The following is a 23,617-nucleotide window of genomic DNA, read 5'->3' on the forward strand; positions in this document are numbered from 1 at the left end:
TAAGGCAAAACTTTCCACCTCAGATCTAAGGCAGCACAGTCAAGATAACAGAAACAACAACTAGTGAAACCACACTAGAACATAAATGAAATCTGTTTCAAGAGGGTTATTTAAATTTGCAAACTAAACCACAAAAGCAGCAAACAAAATTTCAGCTAATATAACTGAAAACCAACAACAGTACTTTTCTTGAACTTGGAAATTATAACCCCATTTTTTCCCCTGCTATTCGAAATCACGGCTATTTATCAGCTTTGGATTCTGTGCAATAACAAGTAACATCAGGCTTAGAGTGCTCTTTGAGAGAGAGGATAAAAAACACCACCTATCTCCAAGTCTGTTGGATATTCTGGAACCCAACTGAAAGCATTTCATCTTTTCCCGTGTTTTATTGTTTGATAAGAGGCATCTCTCAGACCTCCTATTAACAGACAAAAGACTAACACTCCACACCAAAAAAAGACCACAAAAATCTGGTTTTGATCTAATAAATGGCACACACTTTCCCAAGTCTCACCACAATACTTCCATTCCACCAAGATTTAAATCTCGTTTGACATCAGAGAAGATTGCTTCTTCCTTTGCTACATCTATGCAGCATTTTTCATCACAATTTTAAGGTTACTGCACTCAATACTGCCACAGCACAGAGGTTGTCAGGAGGGTTTAATTATATTTCTGGGCTTTTACAGAGCTAGATATAGGAGTTTAATTTAACGGGAAAACATTGATCAAGCCTGATTTGTATACAGATTTCATAGAAATATGAAAATAATTCTGTCTGTAGAAATAATAATTAACAGATTAAAATAAAAGACCAGAGCTAGAATTACTAGAATATTTTTAATGCCTGACCAGGATTGGCCAGCACAAAAAACCCACTAACAAACAGTGAGCTGTACAACAAGCTGAGTTCTAAAGCACTCCAGTTTTAATCTCCTCCACCAACATCCTGCAAAACCTTGGGCAGCTCTGTACCTCTCCATGCATGCAGGAAGGAGAACGCTTCCTCGGAGCACCTCTGCTCAGAAAAAGGGCTGGTTTTTTTATCATATTATGAAACTTGGATCTATATATAACCAGTAATATATGTATTTAATAGTTAGCAATATATTATATTTAATTACTACTACAAAGTAGTAACTTGAAATCCCAAATTCTGGTCGATATTTTCATGGGGAAAAACTGTACTAACTAAAAATTCCACATGAGGCAAGGAAATCAAATTAAGGATGCAATCTTTTACAGGAAAAGCTGACTTACAACCTTTAAGATCTTCTTAAAAGTATACAACAGCCAAGCCTTCTGAAGAGCATACATTTGTATTCTCTGCCTGCTAAAGGTATTCCATGACTGTAGAATTAAGATCAACTTTTCTGTCCAACTGTTTAACTTGATTACAGAGAATTTTATCAGAGAATCGCCACTTACAAAAGCAGCATATTAAGGACTGCTTTAAGATATGCTAAGACTTCCATCTCACCACAAAAGTTTCAGAACATGCACAGTTATACCAGTTTAATTTCATATTTCCTTTATACAAAAGGAAGTGGAAAACACTTCATGTACCATTATTTTGGTTTCCCTCGGGTTTCTTTCAAACTCAGATCTCTTCTTAATCCAATGTAGCTGAGGTAAACCCTCCCTGGACTCACTTAACTCAGACATGTAAAACCAATAAAGTCATTTTTTCTAATCCTACAGAAATTACCAGAATAACATAGTAAACTACAGCCTCGGGCACTGCCTCCTCAATAAGAGGGCAGGGCAAAGCCAAGCCACTATCTTACCTGTTCTAATTGGGTTTTCTTTTCCACACAAAGCACTTGGGATTTTAACACCCTAGAGGAAGTCCACACTAGAACAAATTGCTGTAGTTGATTAAATACCAGCATTTGTGTTTTCCAGCCAGAAGTAAGCAAGGCACTGTCCTAAACTCCTTATATAAAGTTCTCCCTGGTGACCTAATCGTTCCCTAGACAAACATCTTCTCTCTCACAAAATTCAGTCAGAGTCCAGTTGTCACCACCTAAGGTAAGCAGTAAATACCACCTTAAACTTGCAAACCACTTTTAGTGACAAAGAACCCCAGTAAACTTAACAGCCTTTGAAGTATTCAGACACCTAAGATGGGCTCACAGGAGCCTAGATCTGATATCTGAACCCTGATATTGAGAAAGACTACTCCAGCACACATCTGAGCAGCAGAAGATCACACTGACCATCTCAGGTCATTTTGGCCAATACAACTGAAGTTCTTACATGCATTTATAAAAATAACATCCAAAATTTCTCAGACAAGCACAAAGAAGTAACAATGCAAAATGTCTAGGCAACCCACACATACTTCTGAAGTGCTTAGTTATGCACAAAAGATTTTGTTATGCAACTAGAGGAATCTTTGTAAACAACTTGAAAGAAAAATAACGCAAAACCTGAGGAATAAGGAACCAGCAGCTTTAGAGACACCAATACCATCAAAAGCCATTTTATTTCGCTTATACACCATAGGCTTAGTATAATTGATTTTCTTAATACCCCACTTGGCTTACACACTCAGCTCACAGCAGACACTATGCAGAGACAGAAGTTGCTCTGATTTCTGACAGCAAGCCTCCAGCCAGCTGGTGGCAATATTTACCTGAGCAGCAGGAGTAGCCTTGCAGGGGACTCACCATAAGCACCAGTTCTTCCAGTACTTTGAAGACACAAGATTTGAATCCAGGTTTTCATTTCATCAACAACTCAGGACATTGCTCTCTGGATGAGTTGTACACATACCTCCCTAGCACATCATACATATGAGAGAGAATATCCCAAACAAGGAGTCAAAAATCTTTGTTATTTTAATTAAATTGGTACAATTTGGCCCTACAATATCATTGGGGTCCAAAATCTTATGTCTGAGTGAGTGTCACAGGTTGTTCATCTGAGTAAGCTCTATTTCAGCTCTCCCAAACACATGTGCATGCACAATGGCCTGTAGTTCAGAAGCAGACAACCCAGCCCATTCCAACAGGCCTGTGTGAGAGGCTTGTGGCCAGGTAAGCAAGGCTTCTTCCTACTCTGTCTGCCAAAAAAGCAGCCTGCACCTTCACATGTATTCCCCTCCATGCTAAACAGCTCAAGAAGTTCTTCTGCTTCCCACCTGCTCTTGCCCAAACTGTGTGACCTGTTATTATTTCTTCATAGCATGCTAGCACAAAGTTGGTTTTGTTTCCTCAGTTAAGAACATGCTATAAATGCTTCTGTAATATCAAATGGCTTCACAGCTTCCCTCTGAAAACCACTGTTACAACCTAAAAAAAAAAAGCTAAAAGATAAAGCTTGCCTACATAACAAAACTTTCAAGATGACAGTGAGGAGTACAACAGTATACATACATCCTCAATTCAGAATTTAAAGTGCATTACTGTTTTATGCGGGGGATCTGAAATTACAGGCTTCTAGCAATTAAAAAATACTGTATAATAGATTAGATTAACAGAAACAGCAAACCAGGAACAAACAGCCCCATGGTGATGCATCTTACAGTTTACCTGTCATGTCTGTATTCTCACAAAGGCAATGCTGTCATCCCTGTAAGATTAGAGCAATCCTTGTACTCTAATGATCTTCCAGGCTTAAAAGACTTTGTGATGATTCACAGTTCTAGACCCCAACAGACAGTTTCAACACTTCCCCTCTGCAGAAGCAAAGAAGTCAGAGACCAAGCATGACCTGGTTCAGTAGTACTACTTGAAAGCTGTCCTGCTCTTTAACACAGGCTCTTCCACACAGCATCAGGAAGAAAAACTGGTAGTCTGGTAAAGGTAGCTGCAGGCACCTCAGGTTGACACTGAAGGTGATGCTCCCAGTTGCAGCCCCCTCCTTAAACACACATCTTCGTTTCCTGTGGCTGCGTTAGCTTTCCACCAGTAAGGCTCCCCTGAACTCTCTTGCTCTGGGGTGGCCCTGCCAGCTGTGGACAAGCCCTGTTGTATCTTGATGTTGGCTTAAACTGGCTAGGAAATTATGCCCTCAAGCCACAGTCCCACAAACACTTCTAAACTAGCAGAAACCAGCACTGCCACCACAGAAAGTGTGAGGTAGTATTGCTACCTGCAGCTCTCCTCCACCCTACCATACTTTCTCCCTCAAGTCAAACGTGAACTAAATCAAGTGATCCAACGCCCTCAGGATGTATTTAGTATCAGAAACTGGCCTTCATTCCACTATTACAGGGCAGGTCTTTGGACTGAACTCACTACTACTGCCTTTTAATCTCAAACGTATAACCTGAAGCAACCATGAATATGCTGACTATTTTTTGCAGCTCTGTTGAAGTGGTCCCTTGCAATACAGAGTGCAAGGTTTGAAGGGCAGCTTTAGACCCTAGGTGTGATGCCTGTAGCTGATGCCTGCAAGCAGCTGGTGCTAACTGCTGTAAGGGGCCTCAGACAAGAATGCACCCAGGGACATAATTTTTGCAACTGTGATGGGTACATCCCAGGGAGGGTAGAGAAACCAACAGACACCTGTGGTAGTCAAAGATAAGAAAGCTGAGAAACTTTACAGACAAAGCAATGAGCCAAGACAAGTCCTTATATGGAAAAAAAACCAAAAAACAGAGTTCTTGGAAAGGACACTAAGAGCACCTCTTCAACAACCACTTGGGTCCACCACAGACCACTGAAAACCCCCATGGAAGCCCCTCAGAGACCCTTCCCCAAATTTTAGTACGCTTCCGCAATATATTAATATATGCATTAGATCCTCTGGAAATAGGTGTGTACTTCTCAGAAATTACATGAATAGTCATTCCTTTTATTGTATATAATAAGTGTGCTTTTGTTTTTCAGCATGCACCTTAGGTGGAATGATCCCCCGTGCATCCAGCACTGCAATACAGAATGCCTGCCTTCTAAAAATGTCAAACTAAGTCTTAGAGGGTTCTTTTGAGACCAAACTTATGGTAACAGGTGAGCCACAGAAATCACATGGCACACACTTCCAGAGCACTGGGTACACAAAGTGTGCTACTAAGCAGACGGACAAGAGTGCTCCTCATCAGGCTCCCTGCTGTTTAACCTGAAAGATTAAGCAACCTAACAGAAAGCCATATCCAAACATCAGACTCCTGCCTTTTCTAATTTTCTTAATTAGTCCCCAAACCATCCTACCATGAAAACAATACTGGATATTTCTAACCTCAGAACAGTCCACTTATAGAGAAATTTTTAAATTCAATAAATCCAAATATCCAAAATCCAAATAATCAGAGTTCACTCCTCTACATCAGTTACATTTATCTAACACAAAATTAATATATATCAGGGAAGCAACAGACTCTTTCCCACTCTACATGAATTCCTGCATATACCATTTGAGTATTATGTCAAAGTCTAGATAATAAATTAAAGCCCTGCGAATGTATCAGAGGTACTAGGTACAAAATAACTACTTTCTAAACCAACCAAGCAAAGCTTTGGAAGCTGTATGTATTGACTGTGATGCTGCAAGCTAATGAGCTCCAAATAAAAAACAAAATGTTATTATCAGAAAAAGCACTATTAAATCCAATATGTGGTTTTTTTTCCCCCAAAGATACTTATTGCAGTCTTAAGTATTCTGAAATAGGTTACCAATAATTCATTATTTTTGCACAACTGTTTAACATTTTCCAACCCCAGCAGATCAGGCAAGGTAAAGAAGAAAACAATTCTTCAGCAGAAAAATAAAATCTTGGGTCTTATCCTTGCCAGCAAGGTACCACTTGATGCAATTAAGATCTTGCTCCTGAAGCAGACTGCTGCAACAGCAATATTTTTAGACCCTGAGGGAAGGGAGTGCCTGGATTCGTTCTGAAGCATATGCAAATAAAGCAGCAGAACACAAGCAAAGCTCTGCTTCGCCTCCTCTAGCCAGAAAGCATGTCAAAAGCGAAGAACTGCAGGGCTGAGGCATGCACACACATTCCCAACAAAAAGTAAGAGAAGCAGAAAGGAAACATTTTTTCTTCATTTATATGGCAAGTCTGGCAGCATTCCTGATGGTACCATCATACACCTATCTCTTCACATGACCAAGAGCTGCAGGCTGCAAGCGGTGTTTCAGAGCAATAAAGAGAGGGATCTTCAGGTGTGTTTCTACCAGCAGGTGATGACCAGAGCTTGTTAAGGGTCCCACTGTTTCTCTGCAGATAGGACAGAAAGCCACCTATGCCCCGTAGCATGGGCCCAAAGAGGCATCTCCCTCTCACCAGCTCCCGCTGATAGTTTACTTTGCAGTTGGGACTACTCCACACCCCCATGGCAGACCAGCCCTGCTCTACAAGACCTGGGTCCTAAAAGTATTAAAACATTTAAATCAGAAAGTACTGTTCCTGTCTAAAGAAACTTTCATACAACTGTGCATCCAACCTACACATACACAATTACCCCAGTCACAGTTAAAACCAAAACCAAGTGTCTTTATTTCCCATTCCACAGCCTGGGTATATTACTTACAGTAACAGTCAGCTATCCAAGTTATAGAAAATAAAAATTAACCTTTACTTATGTTTCTCAAATAAAAGTTTATTTTTAATTATTACTGAGAACTGCATTCAGACTAGAGTTTTATGTAACAGCACTATTTAGATTTGATTCTGCACTCCTCCTCATTCTCAGTTAAGAAATAACAAAATTATTACCCTTAACGAATTAAACAGCTCCACAGAAGAGAACCTGGGATAAAAAGGGAAAATTCTCACCTTAGAGCAACCTGCTACTTTATGGAACGATAAACACTGTTCCCAACTTTCAAACATGCATGCTTACAGAAGCAAAAACACATAGAAGATCCATCAGCAAAGCTGAATTTTGAATATAAGATGTTTTACACAGCAAATCCTCTCTCACCTCAAAAACCCAGCACAATCTTGCTGGACTAAACAGTCTCTTATCTTCAAGGAACTGTACAGACAGAAGTGATAAGAGGGGATTTCATAAAACAAGATTCTCTAAGTATCTCCCAAACACTTAATCAGAGACATGTTTTCTCTCTTTCCAATGTTACTAAAGACTTGATTTATTAATTTATTTCCATGCATACGTTATTTTTTGTAAAATTTCCATAGTCTGTCTTCCATAGGAGCTAAAAATATTCAAGTAGCATCTTCACAGTGAATTTGTCAGAAAGGCAGCAGTTTCTTGAGCAGTGGTAGTGAATAGCTCCATTTCACAGATTCAGACACTTCCCAGTTCGAGGATAGGCAGATATTCCATTTATCCTCCTGGAACAAGTTGGTAATCCAACTCACAACATAAATTAATTAGCGTAAACTCTAAAAAAGTGAAGATACCAACAGAAAGCAAACACTTACAAGTCAGATTATTAAATGTGAAGCGCAGGTTTTTAGTATTGCTTGATCTGCATTTAAGAAGATGTTAATCTTCTCATGTTTATGACAATAGCAGGTCATGGACCAGCTACAAAGGAGCAAAAGGATTAATTTCAGATAGCAATTTTCCCCTTTTTCATGGGTTAGTTTTCATCAAGTGAACAAGCCAAACCAAATTCTGCAGCTATGAGACCAAAACCAACAGAGCAGCAGGAGCTGAAGGCCAGAAAGGGCAACTGGGATTGTTCCTTTTGGCAACCGCCCAGTTTTACTGGATTAGATGCTATACGACATTACACCTGTGATTATTTTAGCATGCTAAATTCCCCATCAAAAGATGAACCAAGCAGCTACATGAACACTAGTGCCAGTAACAAGGGAACTGGTGAAAATCCATGGTCAGGAAAGCATGACTACACCTTTTGATTTAAAAGTGGTTATAGACAGTGTCAGCCAACTATGGAACAACCCAGTGTCACAGGTTTCTGCATGATGCATAAGAGTCAAAATCAAACAAAACACCTTCACACTGAATTCTGAGCACTGAAGACCAAGGAAATCCTACATACCGAACAGCTGGTGTGAGCAAGTGTCAAGGAGATGAAGGCAAAAATATACTAATTTAAATAAAGACAAGAACAACCAGTTTCACCTTTTTTTGAACATTGCCATTCCATCAACATAGTATTTAGGCTTCTGGAAAACAAATGGCCATATTTTAAGAATTACTAATAACCTCCATTCGTTATATGATAACAAAGAACAATGAAGACAACAGAGCAAGAACTCATCAAGTATTGTATAGTCATGGGCAAGTCTGTAAACTCCATAGAGTGAAACCGCCCCACCCAAAACCATCCAGAGAAACTGAAGATGGAAAGCAGCTAAGGCTGCTTCCCAGCATAATGCCTTACACTGCGGAGGTTTTGTGCCAGTCTTCCTTTTTAATTAAATACTGCATTTTGGAATCCGGTGATAATATTACTGCATGGTCTTCAAAGACTAGAGACAGCTGAGGAAAGGTATTTCCATTATTGGTTTTTTTGTAAGCATTTTATTTCTTACAAGTTTCCATACATTATTAAAATTAAGAGGTTAAGTTTATTACACTACTCCATCAACACTAATACTCTTTTAAATTGCTAACTTGTGCATTTGCTTAAACTTGTGCAGACTAAGAGCATACTGAACAGGTTCTATTTCTTTGCTGTAAAACACAAATATTTCTTAATTTGCATTCATTCTGTACAGAGAAGAAACTCAAAACTGTACATAAACAAAATACTTTCACAACCCCTATATATGATAAATGAAATCAAATTACAAGTTTTCTTGCCAAGAACTTCTGCCACAGTTTCCTAACATGTTACCTTTCTAATGTTTCTGGATATAAATTAAACAGAGCAGAAACAATGTGTTCACTGTTCTTTCATGGAGAATATACCATATTCCTGTATACAATGTTCAAAATAATGACCACCAAGGATACTATGACAAACCAGAAAGCTTTGCACACACACATAGTAAAAGTTTTCATACGGTCACACTCTTTAACTGGAAACTTCATTAACTGAATAATTAGAGATTCCAAGTAAAATTTAACTACCACAGTAATTACCATCCATGTCCTTTTGGCAGGCTGAGAGCAGTATGACAGCTACAGATTCACATATCCCTAAATAAATAGCAATTTGATTATTTCTTAAAAATCTGGAAACCAATTTGACGTTTCAACCAAATTTTACTTGAATTTTCATTTCCCTTGAGCCTCAAAATTCAGACGCAAAAGAAACTGACTAAAAGCTTAATCATTCTATTTATTTTGCACCAAGTGAGGACTTGTCAGGATGAAGTGGGTGAGCTGGAAGTATCAACTAGGAGATACTATGACTACCTGCTCCAGTGCTGCACCACTGAATGCCACCTATAATTTACAGATTTGCAACACTGATTGCTGATCCTTGACCTAGAAGACAAATGATTTGGATAACATGCAGAATACAAACAGCTTTTAGGCACTTCTCCAGATCAAACAGCAACGTTGTCTTTCTCACACTTGAAGGTGTCAAGGAGTCTTTTCAGCTCCTATTTACACCCTCCTGTTCGCTCCTCAAACAAGAAAACTAAAAATAAGTCTCTTGCAACACAAGAATCTAAGCTTTTTAATAGGTTTCAAGTGCCTGGGATTTTGATGGAAATACCTTCCTAGAGACATGGCCTGTCTGATATGTGGTTGACTAGTAAAGTTTTTGTTTGTTTCCACACAGCACTCACTGTCAACCTCAGTTTTACAAACCCAAATGAAAATACAGGTGATCTAGTAGTTTTGAAAACAGTAAACACAGGTGAAAGAAGGGGAGAGGGTTAAAGAATAAGCATTGAGAGCTTCAAGCTCCAAACATTTCTCTAGGGAACCTAGAGATGATAACTTTTGGAATGACAAAGGTGACATTTTTCTAACATTTCTAGAGGCTTATTGGGAAGCCAACACCATTTTCATGTCACTGGAATGACAACTTCTTTCATGTGAAATATTTATTGCATCATGAACTACATGACAATAACAAACCACATTTCTGTCTTCCAACCAGTTCAGATTCAACCTGTATTTCAGAAGCTTCTTTACAGGTATTAGGGGCACTCCCAGCATTTAAAGTGCATTTTAATTAAGCCATTTAGACAAACCTCCAAGTTGGTTCCATTTTCCCCTCCCTTACTGAGGACGCAGGCCACCACCTACCAATTTAACTGCCTGAAATCAGTGTGTTGCTGTGAAGTACTGACCTGTACTCAGAAAAGTACTGAAGGTCTTCCCAGAGCTGCTAACCACAATGACAGAAGCAACAAAGCCTATATGCAATGCTTTGCAGGGATAGCTGCAGGTTGGAAAAGAACACAAAAATGGTGAAAACTTAATGCAGAACAATTTACGTTGGAAAGGAACTCAAGACCTCTAGTTCCAGATCTTGCTCAAAACAGGGCTAATTTCAGCTGAATGCAGAACAAGAACAGAGATCCCTCCATCCCTCTGAACACACATTCCAGAGGCTGACCATTCTCATGGCAAGATTTTTTTCTTTATATCCAGCTGAAGGGTCCTTTGGTGAAGACAGTGTCTGTTTTATCTCGTGTTTCACTGTGCCCTTGCAAGAAGCACCTGGCTTCACCTTCTCTGTAACTCCCACCCACTAGGCAGCTGAAACCAGCAGTTAGCTCTGCCCCTGAAGTCTTCTCTTCTCCAGGCTACAAACCCAGCTCCCTCAGTCTCTCCTCATACACATACATCGTGCTGCAGCCCACGATCCTGCTCAGTGCCTTTCTGCTGGACAGGCTCCTGTTTGTCCATCTATCTGTACTGCAAAGCCCTGCACTGGATACAGTACTCTAGATGCAGCCTCACTGCTACCAAGTAGATCTGAACAATCATGTTTCTGAACCTGCTCTTACTAGTGGAGCCCAGTACATGATCACCCTGTGCTGCTGCAAGGGCACACTGCTGACTCGTCTGCCAGCATATGCAAAGATGCAAGTATCAGGCTTCACTCCAGCAGGTGCTGGGGTGGCTCAAGTCCTCCAAGAGAGCCAGGGCCTATGATTATGTCTCTTCTTGTTGTCTCAAGGTGGCTTTGTCCACTTCCTCATGTTGATGGGGCAGGTGTGCTGCAGATGCTCACTGTAATGCCCCCTGCTTTGCTGTCCCTTCTCTTAATTCTGACCTGTAAGCTCATGGTAGGCCCGCTGACCCTTCCGCAGCAGAGCTCTGCACATTCAAGCCACGCCTTTGCAGAAACACAACCCCTCCCTCCACCTTCCCTGCCTGGCCTTCTCAAAGAGCAGGCACTACAGAACTCCAGTTGCATGATCACATTTCTGCAATCCAAGGGCGATCACAGGCCTACAATGCACTGACTTCTCATTTCACCTGGCCGTTTCTCATCCATGTTGTGTATTCATGTGCACCTGAGATGAGCCCCCAGTCACACAGCTTCTGAGCTATCCCATATGCATTACCCCACACTGTCCCTCCATTTATCCGCTAGAGAAAGCATATGTTAGTTAACTTACTGCTAAATAAAGCACTGTAAAGGCATGCAAGCCTGCCTACACTAGCTAACAACAAGTTGGGTTTTTTTCATTTTTAAACAAGCTGCTACTTTAATTGTCATTCAAGACTGATTCATGAGAATGTTCTACAAACTTGGAAATTTTACCCTGCTAGCCATTTATTCACCTCAAGCTTCCTGAATCTATTACATTCTGACTATGCTAGAGACAGGACTTGTTTCTACAATGTGGCCTCCACGCAGCATGATATTTAGGAACAGAGGAGAAAAGTTCAAAACAGGCTTGAATCAGAACAAGTGTTGGAGTACAGCCTTTAACTCCTCTGAGACTCCCACATCTCTTCTATCATGGGACACAGACATATAAGAGGTTCAGCTACAGTATGTATAGAAGACTAAAAAGGTGAGCTGGAATCTTGTACTTGTGCTGTATCTAAATGTCAGATAGAGTTTCCCCCCAAAAATAGAAAAAAATTAAATATATTCAGCATGAACACTCCTCTCAGGGCATAACAGAACAAGCACTGTTTTACGCTGTGCCACACTTCTCAGACTTCCCTGTATCTGAAGAACAAACATTACATATTGAAGTTGCTTACTGTATTAGTCAATTCTGTTACACAATTAATATACGTATTTGCACTTCCTGTCTCTGCAACTACATTTTAATTTTAGAAATATGCTGACTATAAGGCAAGGAGCAAGAACCTCATGTACTTGCCTTCTGAACACACCACATGGGAGAAGTAGGGCTGTCTCTTGTATACTTATGACTGATAATTATTTTTTAATCATGGAAAACCAGCCAGACGTGCAGAACCCCAAGTCTTTCAAGACAGGCAAGTATCAGGAACCCATGTTTTCTCAGTCCTCATTAGGAGCTGTTCCAGTAGATAAACTTTATTTTACCTATGTACATTTGTGTTTCTATCGATGGTTAATATGCACTAGTGATGTAACATTGTGTTCTATTTATCCATAAATGTTAACAACACGTTGCAGTTTACAAACTACTGAAAGAAATGGATTCGTTCAGCTCAAAAAGATGACTTGCACCACCTACAGGTCTTAGCAGAGGGTTACAAGAGTCTAACTTTTTAAAATAAACTTTCAGACATCCAATTCTACACTACTGGAATAAAAGTCAAAATACCTCCTGGATAAGCAAAACAACAGGCTTACTTCAAAACACTGCCGCCTAACATCAGTTCAACTTGGGTAGTTCAGCCTAGTTTGATAAGAGTTTTGCACTGGTTAGTGTTAAATGGGGTCCTTTAATGTGGTACACTTCAAGCTAAGAAATAATCAGTAACTTCCGTTGACGACAGAGGAAACATAAAAGAACAGCAGTCCAGGTATTTCCTTCTCAAACCACCTATATGTTCTAAATTACAGTTCGTAATTCTTAAAACAGCTACAATATACTGTAAAGCATATAGAAAACAACTGGGCGACTGCGTATCTTTCAAAACATATTTGAATCTGTCAATACATCTCATCAGTCCTGCTAACAGCTTCTCTTATTATGCTTGTTCCTTCAGATTAAAAAAAAGAACAGTCCTACACACTTTGAAAAGCATTAAGATTGGGAGGATGGCACACCAACAGCTTATGAGTAAAATACATTGCTTTTATCCCAAAGAATTATATTTATCATAGTACTGGAAAGCAAGCTGCATTCCGACAGGCTCAGCCATGCTGCAAAATAAACTGAAACAGTATGACTAGAGTATTTCAGTGTCTCTAAGTTCACATCAAAACAAACTACTTTTAACAAATTGCAGCCCCATTGATTCTGTGGCTGGGCAAGATACAGGTTATCAATGGACCTCTTTCAACTTTGTAACACTTGGATACACCAACCTTTACCAGCTTCACTAAGGCTTAACTCCATTTAATTACTCGCTCCTTTAAATACAGCTTTTCCCAAATACAGTCAACATTAGCCATACAGAATCGCAACACAAAATGCAGAGATGATCATAACTCTACAAAACAATTCAAGTTAAATTTTCTGCCTGTAATTTAACCCTGGTTTTATAAAGAAAAGACCATCTCTCTTCCAAACTTGAAGGACTTCTGATGCACAGTAACTAGCAAGCAACTCTAACACAAAAGTTGAAGTTTCCAATGTTTACTATGCCTTAAGAAAACTACGAATGGGAGCAATAGCTTTCTTTGGCTCAGATCTTAGGATCCAAAACTGACAGAAGTAGAATACCCTGAGTACATAATCAAAAACTAATGATGAAAACTCTTGTAATAGACACAAGAGTAGGATACAGCATTCAATAAACCCGGGGACAAATATTTCAGTGTCACACTAATAACATTTTTAAGTGGACTCTGACCAAGTTACTAGGCACCATTCTGCAAATGATTAGAAAAAGTAAAAAATTTTGTTGAAGAAAAGCAGAATAACTCCAGAACAGTCTCCAGAAATCTCGAGAGAAAACTATTCTTTGCATAACTTCTTTAAATATCAGCATGCCCAAGCCAAAATTTCTTTTTTGGTAGTAGTAATCTGTGCTAAAGCCCAACAGCGTATACAGACATACCTGTAACACCATATGTGAAATATGAGCCTGAGAGAAGACAAAGTTAAATTTCATTTTCTAGCCTCTTCTGTCTTGTCAAGATACACATTAACATACATTTTGCAATGCATTCAACTTGAGTTGCATGAAGTTTAGTTTTATATTATAAGAATATAGCTATACTTAGCATGAGTTTAAAAGAAGTGTAACTTTTGTTTGCATGGTGAACATAATCAAGAGGTAAATACACACAGTAGGAATATGGCCTTTGCGGTTTTCTCTTCTGAAGGACTGAGAATTATCTGTACATTCTCAGCAGAGACTTGCCAGATTCTCTAAGGCTTCGTATCGACTGATACTGCTATCTACTGGTCGGGCAGATGCATGGTGACAGGCAGCAGTATGAAAGAGCAAGGAAGCAAAAGACCACTCATATTTGGGGCACAATATCTAGGCAAGATATGATAAGAGTGACCCACTGCAACCAAAGGTAGTTTTTTTTCTGGAAACGGGAAGAAGTCACTACTGCTTGTATCTCTGGGTATTCTGTTGAAGATTTTTTTTTTTAACTGGTAAACTGGAAGTGACATCAAAACATTATTATACAAACTGAGCATTTGCAGTATGGATAGTAGTTAGGAAGCAGCTGCTACACTACCTTAGCCTGTAGCATGAATCAATTGACCATCTAAACATGTCATACCTCCTCTTTAAAATGTCATAATGGTAAAAAGTATTTAATCTAACCGTAACCTGCCAATTTGCATCTCAGGAAAACAATATTTTCTGCTCTGTTTAACTACAATGTATTACAGGATAGCACGCAAAAACCTCCACCATTATTAATTGGCTGTAGTATTTTGTGCTTAAAAAGAGCCTCCTGTAAAATAGTTACTAACTTGTGTAAGTCTATCAAACACATCATACTGTTACCTTTCTTCAATTCTATTCTTGTCCATAAGTGGTTGTTTGATCCACTGATTAACAAGTCTTTGTCCTTGAGGGGTTCTGCATTTATTTAGTAAACCAGCTAGAGACTGTGCAGTATTAGCATTTTCCACAGAACTCTGAGGGGAAAAAAAAAAAGTTAGTGAAGTTTATTGACGCCCACTGAATGGCACTCAACTCTACTATCTAGGAACAGATCAGTGTTTTTTCTGTAGTCAACTTGGCACCCATCAAAAAAGACAAATGAAACAGACAGCATTAAAGCACTTACAGTCTGGTCCCTGGAACATGGCAGCAAGGAACAGGTTCGTCTATTTTGAAACTAATCCTGACTGAACAGGAAAGTTAGAAACATACCTAGTCACTGGGCAGTTTGTCCTTTGAATAGAAGTGGAAATATACCTAGACATTGGCTAGTTTGCCCTTTGTAAGGTCAAAAAATAGGGATCCTGTCTATCAAAAAAAAGCAGCAAGAACCAGGACTTGGGTTCAAGGGTTTTTGGGTTGATCTTTGAGGGGTGCACAACAGAATGAGGCAATGGGAAAGAGTACAGTTATCCAAACTCTCTCAAGCTTCATCAGATCATCTTTGGAGCACTATAAACATCTCTAAACTTACTCTGTTCAGATTACAGTTTACTATCTATACTTTAGGTTTAATATTAACTAGACTCAAGACAGCCTTTTGGACATTTTTCTTGGAGTTGCGTTTGTTTTTTGCAAAAAACAGCTAGGAAGCAAATATTCTGTTTAACATTGAAAAACAGCAAACAAGCTTGTTTCAACTCATAACTTTGAAATGAAAATCTCAACCTTCTCGATCCAAGAACACCTGCAATTAAAACAGCAGGCAAGCATTCAACCAGGAGTGGGTCTGGATGCCTGTAAACAACTGGGATGTAGAACTAGCATCACCACAACCAGAAACGAATGCAGTGAGAAGGCAGACTGACACATTTAACCCCTGAAAAATCTAATATCTAAAGTGGATGTGCCTATTTTCAGTGTTCTGGACAGTATTGCATATGAAAAACTTCTGAATCCAAGGAAGTGTCACAGAGTACACGTATTATACATGAATAACCTGTTTCAGCACATCCAAGCTGGAAAGCTACAATTTCATATAATCAACTGCATCTGCTGTACCACAAGAACTTTACCTGCATACCTCACAGAGCAACTCCAATTACAAAATATTTTGCCTTTGCTTTAGTGCCTGCCCAAAAACCTCCCTACCGACAGCTCACCACATAGGCAACAACACAGCTCCCTGCTACATGGCAAACCCCTTGTTCCAAAGCTTACAACAGCCCCTAAAGGCAGACTTGGCAGTGTATTTCCTATCACAAAACACTTAACAACTGCAAGGACTTACAAAGGGATGTAGGTAAGACAGTGTTGAACTACCTAGAACACCTCCATAAAGCTTAAGAAGAGATATAATTTTTGCTTCGTTCCCTAGACAATGGCACAGAATCAGGAAATAAAGGGAAAAAAACACCAGAACATCCCTCTCCAGGGTTACCCAGCTCAGACGCTGAATATATGCTCTTTTTTCCTCCAGAAATCCCTCCAAGGTAAACAGGGGACCACGTTTGTGATTTCTTCCTATAAATCTGAAACTTAAGTGGATTAGCTCCAAGCAAAGATCACTAAGCAGGGTCTACTAACACAAAAACAAAAGAGAAAAGCTGACACAGCACACCACTTTGAGTCCATGTTTTCCTACAACTATAAAAATGGGCAAAGCAGAAAAACAGACATAGTGGGATGTATGGAGGAAACTGGTAACCGGCTTGTAGAAAATGGGTGTAAAAAGTAAGATTAACACTGGCCAGGTAGCACGCCACAGTGCTTTCAGAATGTTCTTAAGTACTGTCCTGTTTATCACCCTGCCTGCTGCAGGCAGCCCTCCCTTTTCACCACCAACAGCAGTGCTCCTGCCGTATGCTTCCTGTTCCCCTAATACTACCTAATTCAGGCTGCTATTCTCTTTCCCCAAAATGGCACTACTGCATAAAGCAACTGTGCTTTGGAGTTCCCTATCATACCACAAAACTACAAAACTCTCCTCCCCTCTCACACTCCAACTCTGCTCCTGCCACTGGACATGTGAACTTCTCTGATGAAAACCAAGGAAAGACAAAGCATTCCCCGCACTGCTTAGCCAGACTCCTCGGCAACTACAACCATGAGGTACTTCTACGGCTCTTCCCGTATCTGCATTCTACATAGACACTTGTTTGTGTCTGTATCCTACCTCCTTGATGATCTTCTCTTCTACATTCAAAGTAAGCTAACAACAACAAAAAAAAAAGGCAAAAAAGGTGGTAACAGTGGCTAACAGTGTTTAAAACATAGACTGTACAGGAGTAGCTGAAAACAAAGCCAAAATGTAGAAGTTGCCATTAATCAGGATCTGGGGAGCTGTGACTGGGCAGTCAGGCTACTTATCAAGCAGCTGAATAAGTATATTGCAAAACACTTACCAATTCAAGTGTGCATTTCTTACCTGAAAAAGGTTGAGGGCTTCAACAGCTGCATTATCTAGAACCATATATTGACTAAGATCAAAAGTAGTCAGCTCAAATTGTCCAAAATTAGACTCATCTGACAACAACTCTAAAAACTTGATAATGGCCGACAAAGATGAAACAGCAACCTGAAGTTTAAAAAAAAAAAAAAAAAAAAAAACCCACCACATTCTAGTTAGAAACACTCCTGAATCAGGAAGTATTTGATAAATGCCCCTAAAAAATCACAATCAGGGAAGACTTTGAGCCATGTTAATTCCAGCAGGGCTGAGAGACTCATACTTTTTCACAAGACTTCATTTTCATAGGGCCATTCTATGTCACTGCACATCTTTCTAGGTAGGTGTAAGAACAACGAACTAAACATTTGCATAATCTGATAAACAAAATGTGAAGTGCATGCCTCGCCAGCTTTCCAAAGTTGTTATCAGGATGTTTCTGGCTCAGGAACACAAACAAGTTATTGCAGATAAAGGAGATAGCATGGATCATCTCAGGACATGGTTTCAGGGTTAGTTTTCAGCCAGAACAAGGATCTGATCTGACTCACTGTATGGCATTACAAACACTAGTACCAGCACAAAAGAGGCAGCAGCACGACTGACTTGTTCAGCTGCAACACACTTCAAACAATTTTGACCTGTTATGAAATCACATATTAAAGGAGAATAACTCTGTACCTTACACCTGCAGTTAGCATCAGCAGTGAAGGGCATTTTAAAACGTGTTCATCTTCAACAAATTACCTCATTTGCAGCTAAGAACAAACATGTCCAGTTCACATGCAGGCACTAAATCATATGATTGAGCCATAAGACGATATAAAACACAAAAATATTATCATAAACATTACTTTGTTTTCAAATATCAATTTTCCTGTCATGCAAAATAATCAAAGTACTGTACTTCAGTCCTTAGGCTAGACAGATTATGAATAGGAAGGACCTCTTGTGCACAGTCTATTTGCTTACCAGAGTTTGCTACTTTAAGTGAAGGGTTTTCTCTTTTTTTCCAGGACCCCTGGAATCCAACTGTGACACAGACTCAAGCTGAGCAGAACTGCTAAACACTTCAGCAAGAATGTAGCTTAATATACCATGGGTTGTACAATGTACTCTCCCAGAAGTATGGGAATCCAGCATAAAACAGGATGAGTGAGGATAGACGAGATCAGCTCACAACAGCTGCACACGCCACTCTGCCTCTAAAAAACAGAAGCATATTAAACATCGCTCTGTGCTCACCTGCTTTTCCATCTCTGGCAAGGCTGCGCTATTCATTTGTTCTTCTTTCTTTGATTTTAACAAGCGATTGAGATCCTGAACAATATCTTTTGTTGTGAAATCTGCCTTTTTCCTGTCTGTAATCAGGATTCCTCCCCTCTGAATGACCTGTTGTCCATAAACACACACAGTTATCAATTACTTTCAGTATTCAGGGGACAGATGTTCATCACACAGAAGCAAACGCTGAAGAGATATTCGTTTATTGTTAGGTTGCAGAGAGAATGACAGACAAGATTTTACCCCTAGAACAACTTTTGTGGATTAAAATGTAAATGAGTCAACAGACAAATAGTATGTTTTGGATGCCTAAATCAAAACTTCTTCGAATTAACATATTGCGCCTTCATTTTTCCTTAAATCATGGAACCTAGCTAATAAGGCAGAATACAGCTTTTTAGAGAAAAGTTTTGTGTAACTAAGTCACAATGGTTCCCTTACTTGTCGTAGTTTTCCCATCTCTCCTGCAGTCTCTCCTCCTGGTAGCACACACTCCTTTGGTCCTAGTTGAACCAGTAGAGCTTCAAGGTTTGAGAACTGATCATTATCTGGAAACTCACAGACGCTCAGTTTTCTCAGTGTAGTGTCGACATACCCCACTCCTACTAGTCTTTGTCCATCAGTAGTAGACAGCTTAACCCCCACAACCCCAATGGCTGTTGACATATCATTGTTGGCAAAGAGCACTTCCTCAAACTGGGCAAGATTTCCTGGAGAACCCTATTTAGAAAAGAAATATACTTTTAAGGAGTGCATATATACACACATACTTTTTATTTCTTTTAAAAAGGACAACAACTGATAAAGCTAAGTACCAAACAATCCATTAATATAAAACATACAGCTGTTCTGGGTTTTTTAACCATTAAATTTTTACACATCATCTACACAAAGTTAACTACTTCAGGTTTTCTTTATTTCCCAACCTACACAAAAGATACATAAGCAGCTCTTTCAGCCTCAGAGCAGTAGAAAATACAGGGATACATAACAGACCGCACAATATACCATCATACCACCAAAGCTAGTCCCTGCAAATCCCAAAACATCAAGCTGAGGGGCTCAGGAAAGAGTTATGGGGTTTTTTTTTCTTTCATCTCACAGTTATAAAGAAAGGTTGAAAACTGTACCTTGTATGCTAAATACCAGTCATTTTCTTTGGTAGATTTACTCCCTGCTTTGTTCTTGTAAACTTCAACTCTGTAATGACGAACCAGAAGCAGATCTCTCACAAAAGATTCAAAGTTCATCTTACTGAGCACAACACTCTCAAGCTTTTGAGTTCCTACAAAAAAGGAAAAAAGAAAATTATGAGATACCTGAATTTCTTCATAAAGTTTATTTTCTGAATCAAAGTCCCCAAAAACAGCCTTCAGGAAGGACATTATTCTAATATCAGACGCAAACATCTAAAACCCATGAAACAACACAAAACCACAACATTCAACTGATTAAGAATGAAAAAAGCATACTCCATATCCAAATAAAAACAATGTTCACTTCCAAATTTCACTAAATCTATACGTACATATACACAAAGAGATCTGTTCCTCTCACCTTTCCCCTCTCCTTACAATAGTCTTGATTTGGTTTTCTAATTAATGTTTCACACATTTTAATCTAATAGGTGGTGGAAGCCTGGGACAGCTTTTCCTTCTGGATAACATCTTTTCTTTCCTGGATAAGCCACTTCTGTTGACAGAACAGGCTGTCACCCTATTGACACTCAGAAGATGGCAAGACACACATGCCAAGACATTTCCCTTTTATCACAATATATTCTGTAAAAAACACATATTCTCAAAAAATTTTAAAAGTTTACATTAAAACCTAACTTTAAAAGTGCCTGACAAACTTCTTGCTTCTGTTCCTGTAACGGTGAAGGCAAATGACACAGTTGAACAAACTTAAATCCATACAGCTGCCAAGAAGAGCAGTACCACTTCTACCTCCCCCCTTCCCATGCCACCTTCTGGAACCAGCCTACTCACAGAATAAGAAAATTCCACTACTAAACAAATTGGGGTTTCAGGTGGGTATATTAAGCCGTCTGCCAGATCAGCAAGTGGAATTAACTCAAGACTGGTTCAGATATATAAGAGCTAGATGACATATAAAGTAAGCACAAGCAATAGATAGGGATGTCTTTTCAGTAGTATGCCTTTGTCACATTTGAGGCTCTTCCATTACATGAAAGATGTTATACAACGAATTCCCACACCCAGAAGAACTTATGGGTTTATTTTAAATATGATTTTCTCATTTTCTTGCCTCTTCTTTCCTCAAATCCCTAGTAAGACTATTTTTGGAAGCAGGTAAAAAAAACTAATTCCACATAACTGGGTTCTCTTTCCTAGTTCAACAAAACACATTTTTTCTTTTTTTAGCTGAGACTACACATAATACACTGCGGGGGGGAGCAGCTGAAGCTGATGTGAGCTTTGAAACCACACTGAAAGCAAAAAATGTAGTTTTATGCTTACTTTTAGTGGGATATGCTAGATAAGGCTTTATTAAAACCACAGCTGACAGTCATAGGCACAAAAATACTGATGCACATGTTTCTAGTCTGGAAGACGTATCAAATTCTACACTTGAAACTATGAAGCTCTAGAACTTTTCCACGAGTTGGGTTTTTTGTGGTTTTAGGGAGGGGTTGAGGTTTTGGGGGGTTTTTTTACATATTAGCTCATCACTTGCAATAGAAAGTGAAAAGTATATGAGAATGGCATTCTCTTTTAATGCCATTGCACACACTCAAAAAATTAATTCATAACAAACAGGTTTATTTTGCTAAGTATGAGCCAATTAGTTCGCAACCTTATGTTCCTCGAGATTAAGGATAATACTAAGGTTTGCCTCTTCTGACAAGATAGTTTATCTCAATGCTCTTGCATCTGACGTCTGCAAGCTCCACCATCTTATACCAAGAGATAAATAAAAAGCAATGGGGTGGATGGAAGAGAAAATCTTATGCAAGACATAATTATATGTTATTTACTTCTGCAGCCATCATTAATCAAGCATGACGTTACCATTGTTTACCTATCACCTGCACTATAGAATGGTATGATTCCCACCCTCAGTTATCACAGAAAACATCATACAGTCATTTTCACAAATGGAAATCTACCAATGCACTGGGAAAACGTTACTAGCTGCTGTTAGCCTATGCAACGTGTTGTGTTCAATTAACTAGCCACATCCGACAGTCCTGTAGTATGAGCTTATGTGACGAGAAGTATATACTGAGAACCGTGCTTTCTGCTGTAGATACCTTCCTACGTTTGTACACCTACATCTGTCACACACATCCTACTCAGAACGGCTACTAATTATCATTTCAAAGCTGTGAGAGGCTGAAGATTTGCATTCAGTTATGCTTGCTCCCAAGCCGCAATGAATCAGAGCGGGCATTAAAATCCAGAGACCTCTTAGTATCTCCCTTCCCACATTCATCAGCACCGAGACGAGCTGCCCCCTCGGCAACGCCCGGGGTGCTGCAGGCTCCAGCAGCCCGCTGCCCGCCAGCAGCCAGGCCCTGACCCAGCGCGGGCAGCAAGCACCGGCCCCTCCCGCTCTCTCGCCCTGGCGAGGTCCCGCTCTTTGAAAAACGACGCCACGGAGAGCTTAAGTCCAAGGCAGCCACGAAACACCACGACTGGACGCGAAAACACGCCTCGGCGACTTCGCCCTTGAGCACACCTCGCTGCTGCACCGGCGACCAGGGGCAGCCGCTGCCGCCGGCACCCGCCGCCGCCTCGCCGCGGGCGGCCCTCCCGCTCCCTCCTTCCCCGCTCCCCCCTCAGGCCGACACCGCCCGCCCCAGGCCGGGACGGGGGAGACACACACACGACACGAGTCCAACCCGCCGCCGGGCCCCCCCCGCTGCCCCTCAGGCCGCCGGGCCCGGCCTCCACCGCCGCCGCCGCCGCACCCACCCGGTGCTCCCGCCAGCTGGCGGATGACGGCGCGGGTGCGGAAGAGCTCGCGGGCGGCCAGCCGCGCGTCCGCCCCGTGCGCCGTGTAGTAGTCGCCGCGCTCGAAGAAGCGCACGGTGGTGTCGGGCTTCTCAGGCAGCGAGAGCACGGCGCGCACGAAGCCCGCCTCGGCCCCCGCGCCCTCAGGCCACACGGCCTCCCGCGGCGGCTCCACCGCCATGCTGACGATGCGGACGATGCTGCCGCCGCCTCCCGCCAACAGCCGCCGCGCGCGCGCGCGCGCACCGACCGGCCCGCCCACGGCGCACGCGCACCAGCGGCGGCACCCAATCGCCGCGGGGCCTGCGCGGCGCGTCACGCCCGTCCCGCCCCTACACGGCGCGCGGCCTCCCGCGCTGCGGGAGCGGGGCGGGCTAGGCTGGGCCTTTCCGCGCGCCGTACGCTGCCATGGCGATGCCGGGGCGGGGGGGCCGCCGCTGCTTCCTGCCTGCCGGCGGGCCCCGGCGCCGCTCGCTGCTCGCAGCCGGTGGTCGCCGGTGAGGCGGGCAGAGCCTGGGGCCGGCGGGAGGCACAGCCCTGCGCGCAGAGCGGCCCGCCGGGCTGACCCCCACCCGCAGGGGCTCCCCGGGGGCGCAGCGCCAGCGCTCGGTGCTGCCCGAACCTCAGCGCTGAGCTCCAGGCCATGGTAATAGCGTGTGTGTGCGTACAGCCCCCGGGGCAGCCGAGGCGCGCAGGGCCCGCTCACAGAGGCAGCACGGCCGTCAAAGGGCTTCCCAGAAGGGGAAGGGTGCCCCAGGCAGCCATGCTGAGGGGGTCGCTGCACTTAACGCCATGAGGCGGAGAGGGCGCAGCGTGTGCGCAGGAGCACGGAGGGCCGCCGGGCTCGGGGTGCCGAGGAGCTTCACAGGCTGCCAGAAGGCAAATGCTGTAACGCAGCCTGAGTACAG

The 23,617-nt window shown here is 41.5% G+C and overlaps 1 protein-coding gene across 2 annotated transcripts in view; it reads right to left on the reverse strand.

Moving 5' to 3' along the window:
- MSH2 (mutS homolog 2) overlaps positions 1-22,926 on the reverse strand; it is a 55,874-nt gene extending 32,948 nt beyond the window's left edge. Inside the window, exons 1-6 of one of the 2 annotated variants that reach the window (XM_074817698.1) lie at positions 22,671-22,926; positions 19,860-20,014; positions 19,171-19,449; positions 18,691-18,837; positions 17,425-17,574; positions 14,898-15,031 (exon numbers count right to left, since the gene is read on the reverse strand). In XM_074817698.1, coding sequence (XP_074673799.1) covers positions 14,898-15,031; positions 17,425-17,574; positions 18,691-18,837; positions 19,171-19,449; positions 19,860-20,014; positions 22,671-22,890 — 1,085 coding nt within the window. In that variant the 5' untranslated portion in view covers positions 22,891-22,926. Of the gene's footprint in view, positions 1-14,897; positions 15,032-17,424; positions 17,575-18,417; positions 18,622-18,690; positions 18,838-19,170; positions 19,450-19,859; positions 20,015-22,670 lie in introns of those variants that run through there. The other variant, XM_074817699.1, reaches the window with a different exon arrangement.
- Between the last annotated feature and the right edge of the window lie 691 nt (positions 22,927-23,617).

The sequence above is a fragment of the Strix aluco genome, chromosome 3 (assembly GCF_031877795.1).
Source record: "Strix aluco isolate bStrAlu1 chromosome 3, bStrAlu1.hap1, whole genome shotgun sequence".
NCBI classification, from domain to species: domain Eukaryota; kingdom Metazoa; phylum Chordata; class Aves; order Strigiformes; family Strigidae; genus Strix; species Strix aluco.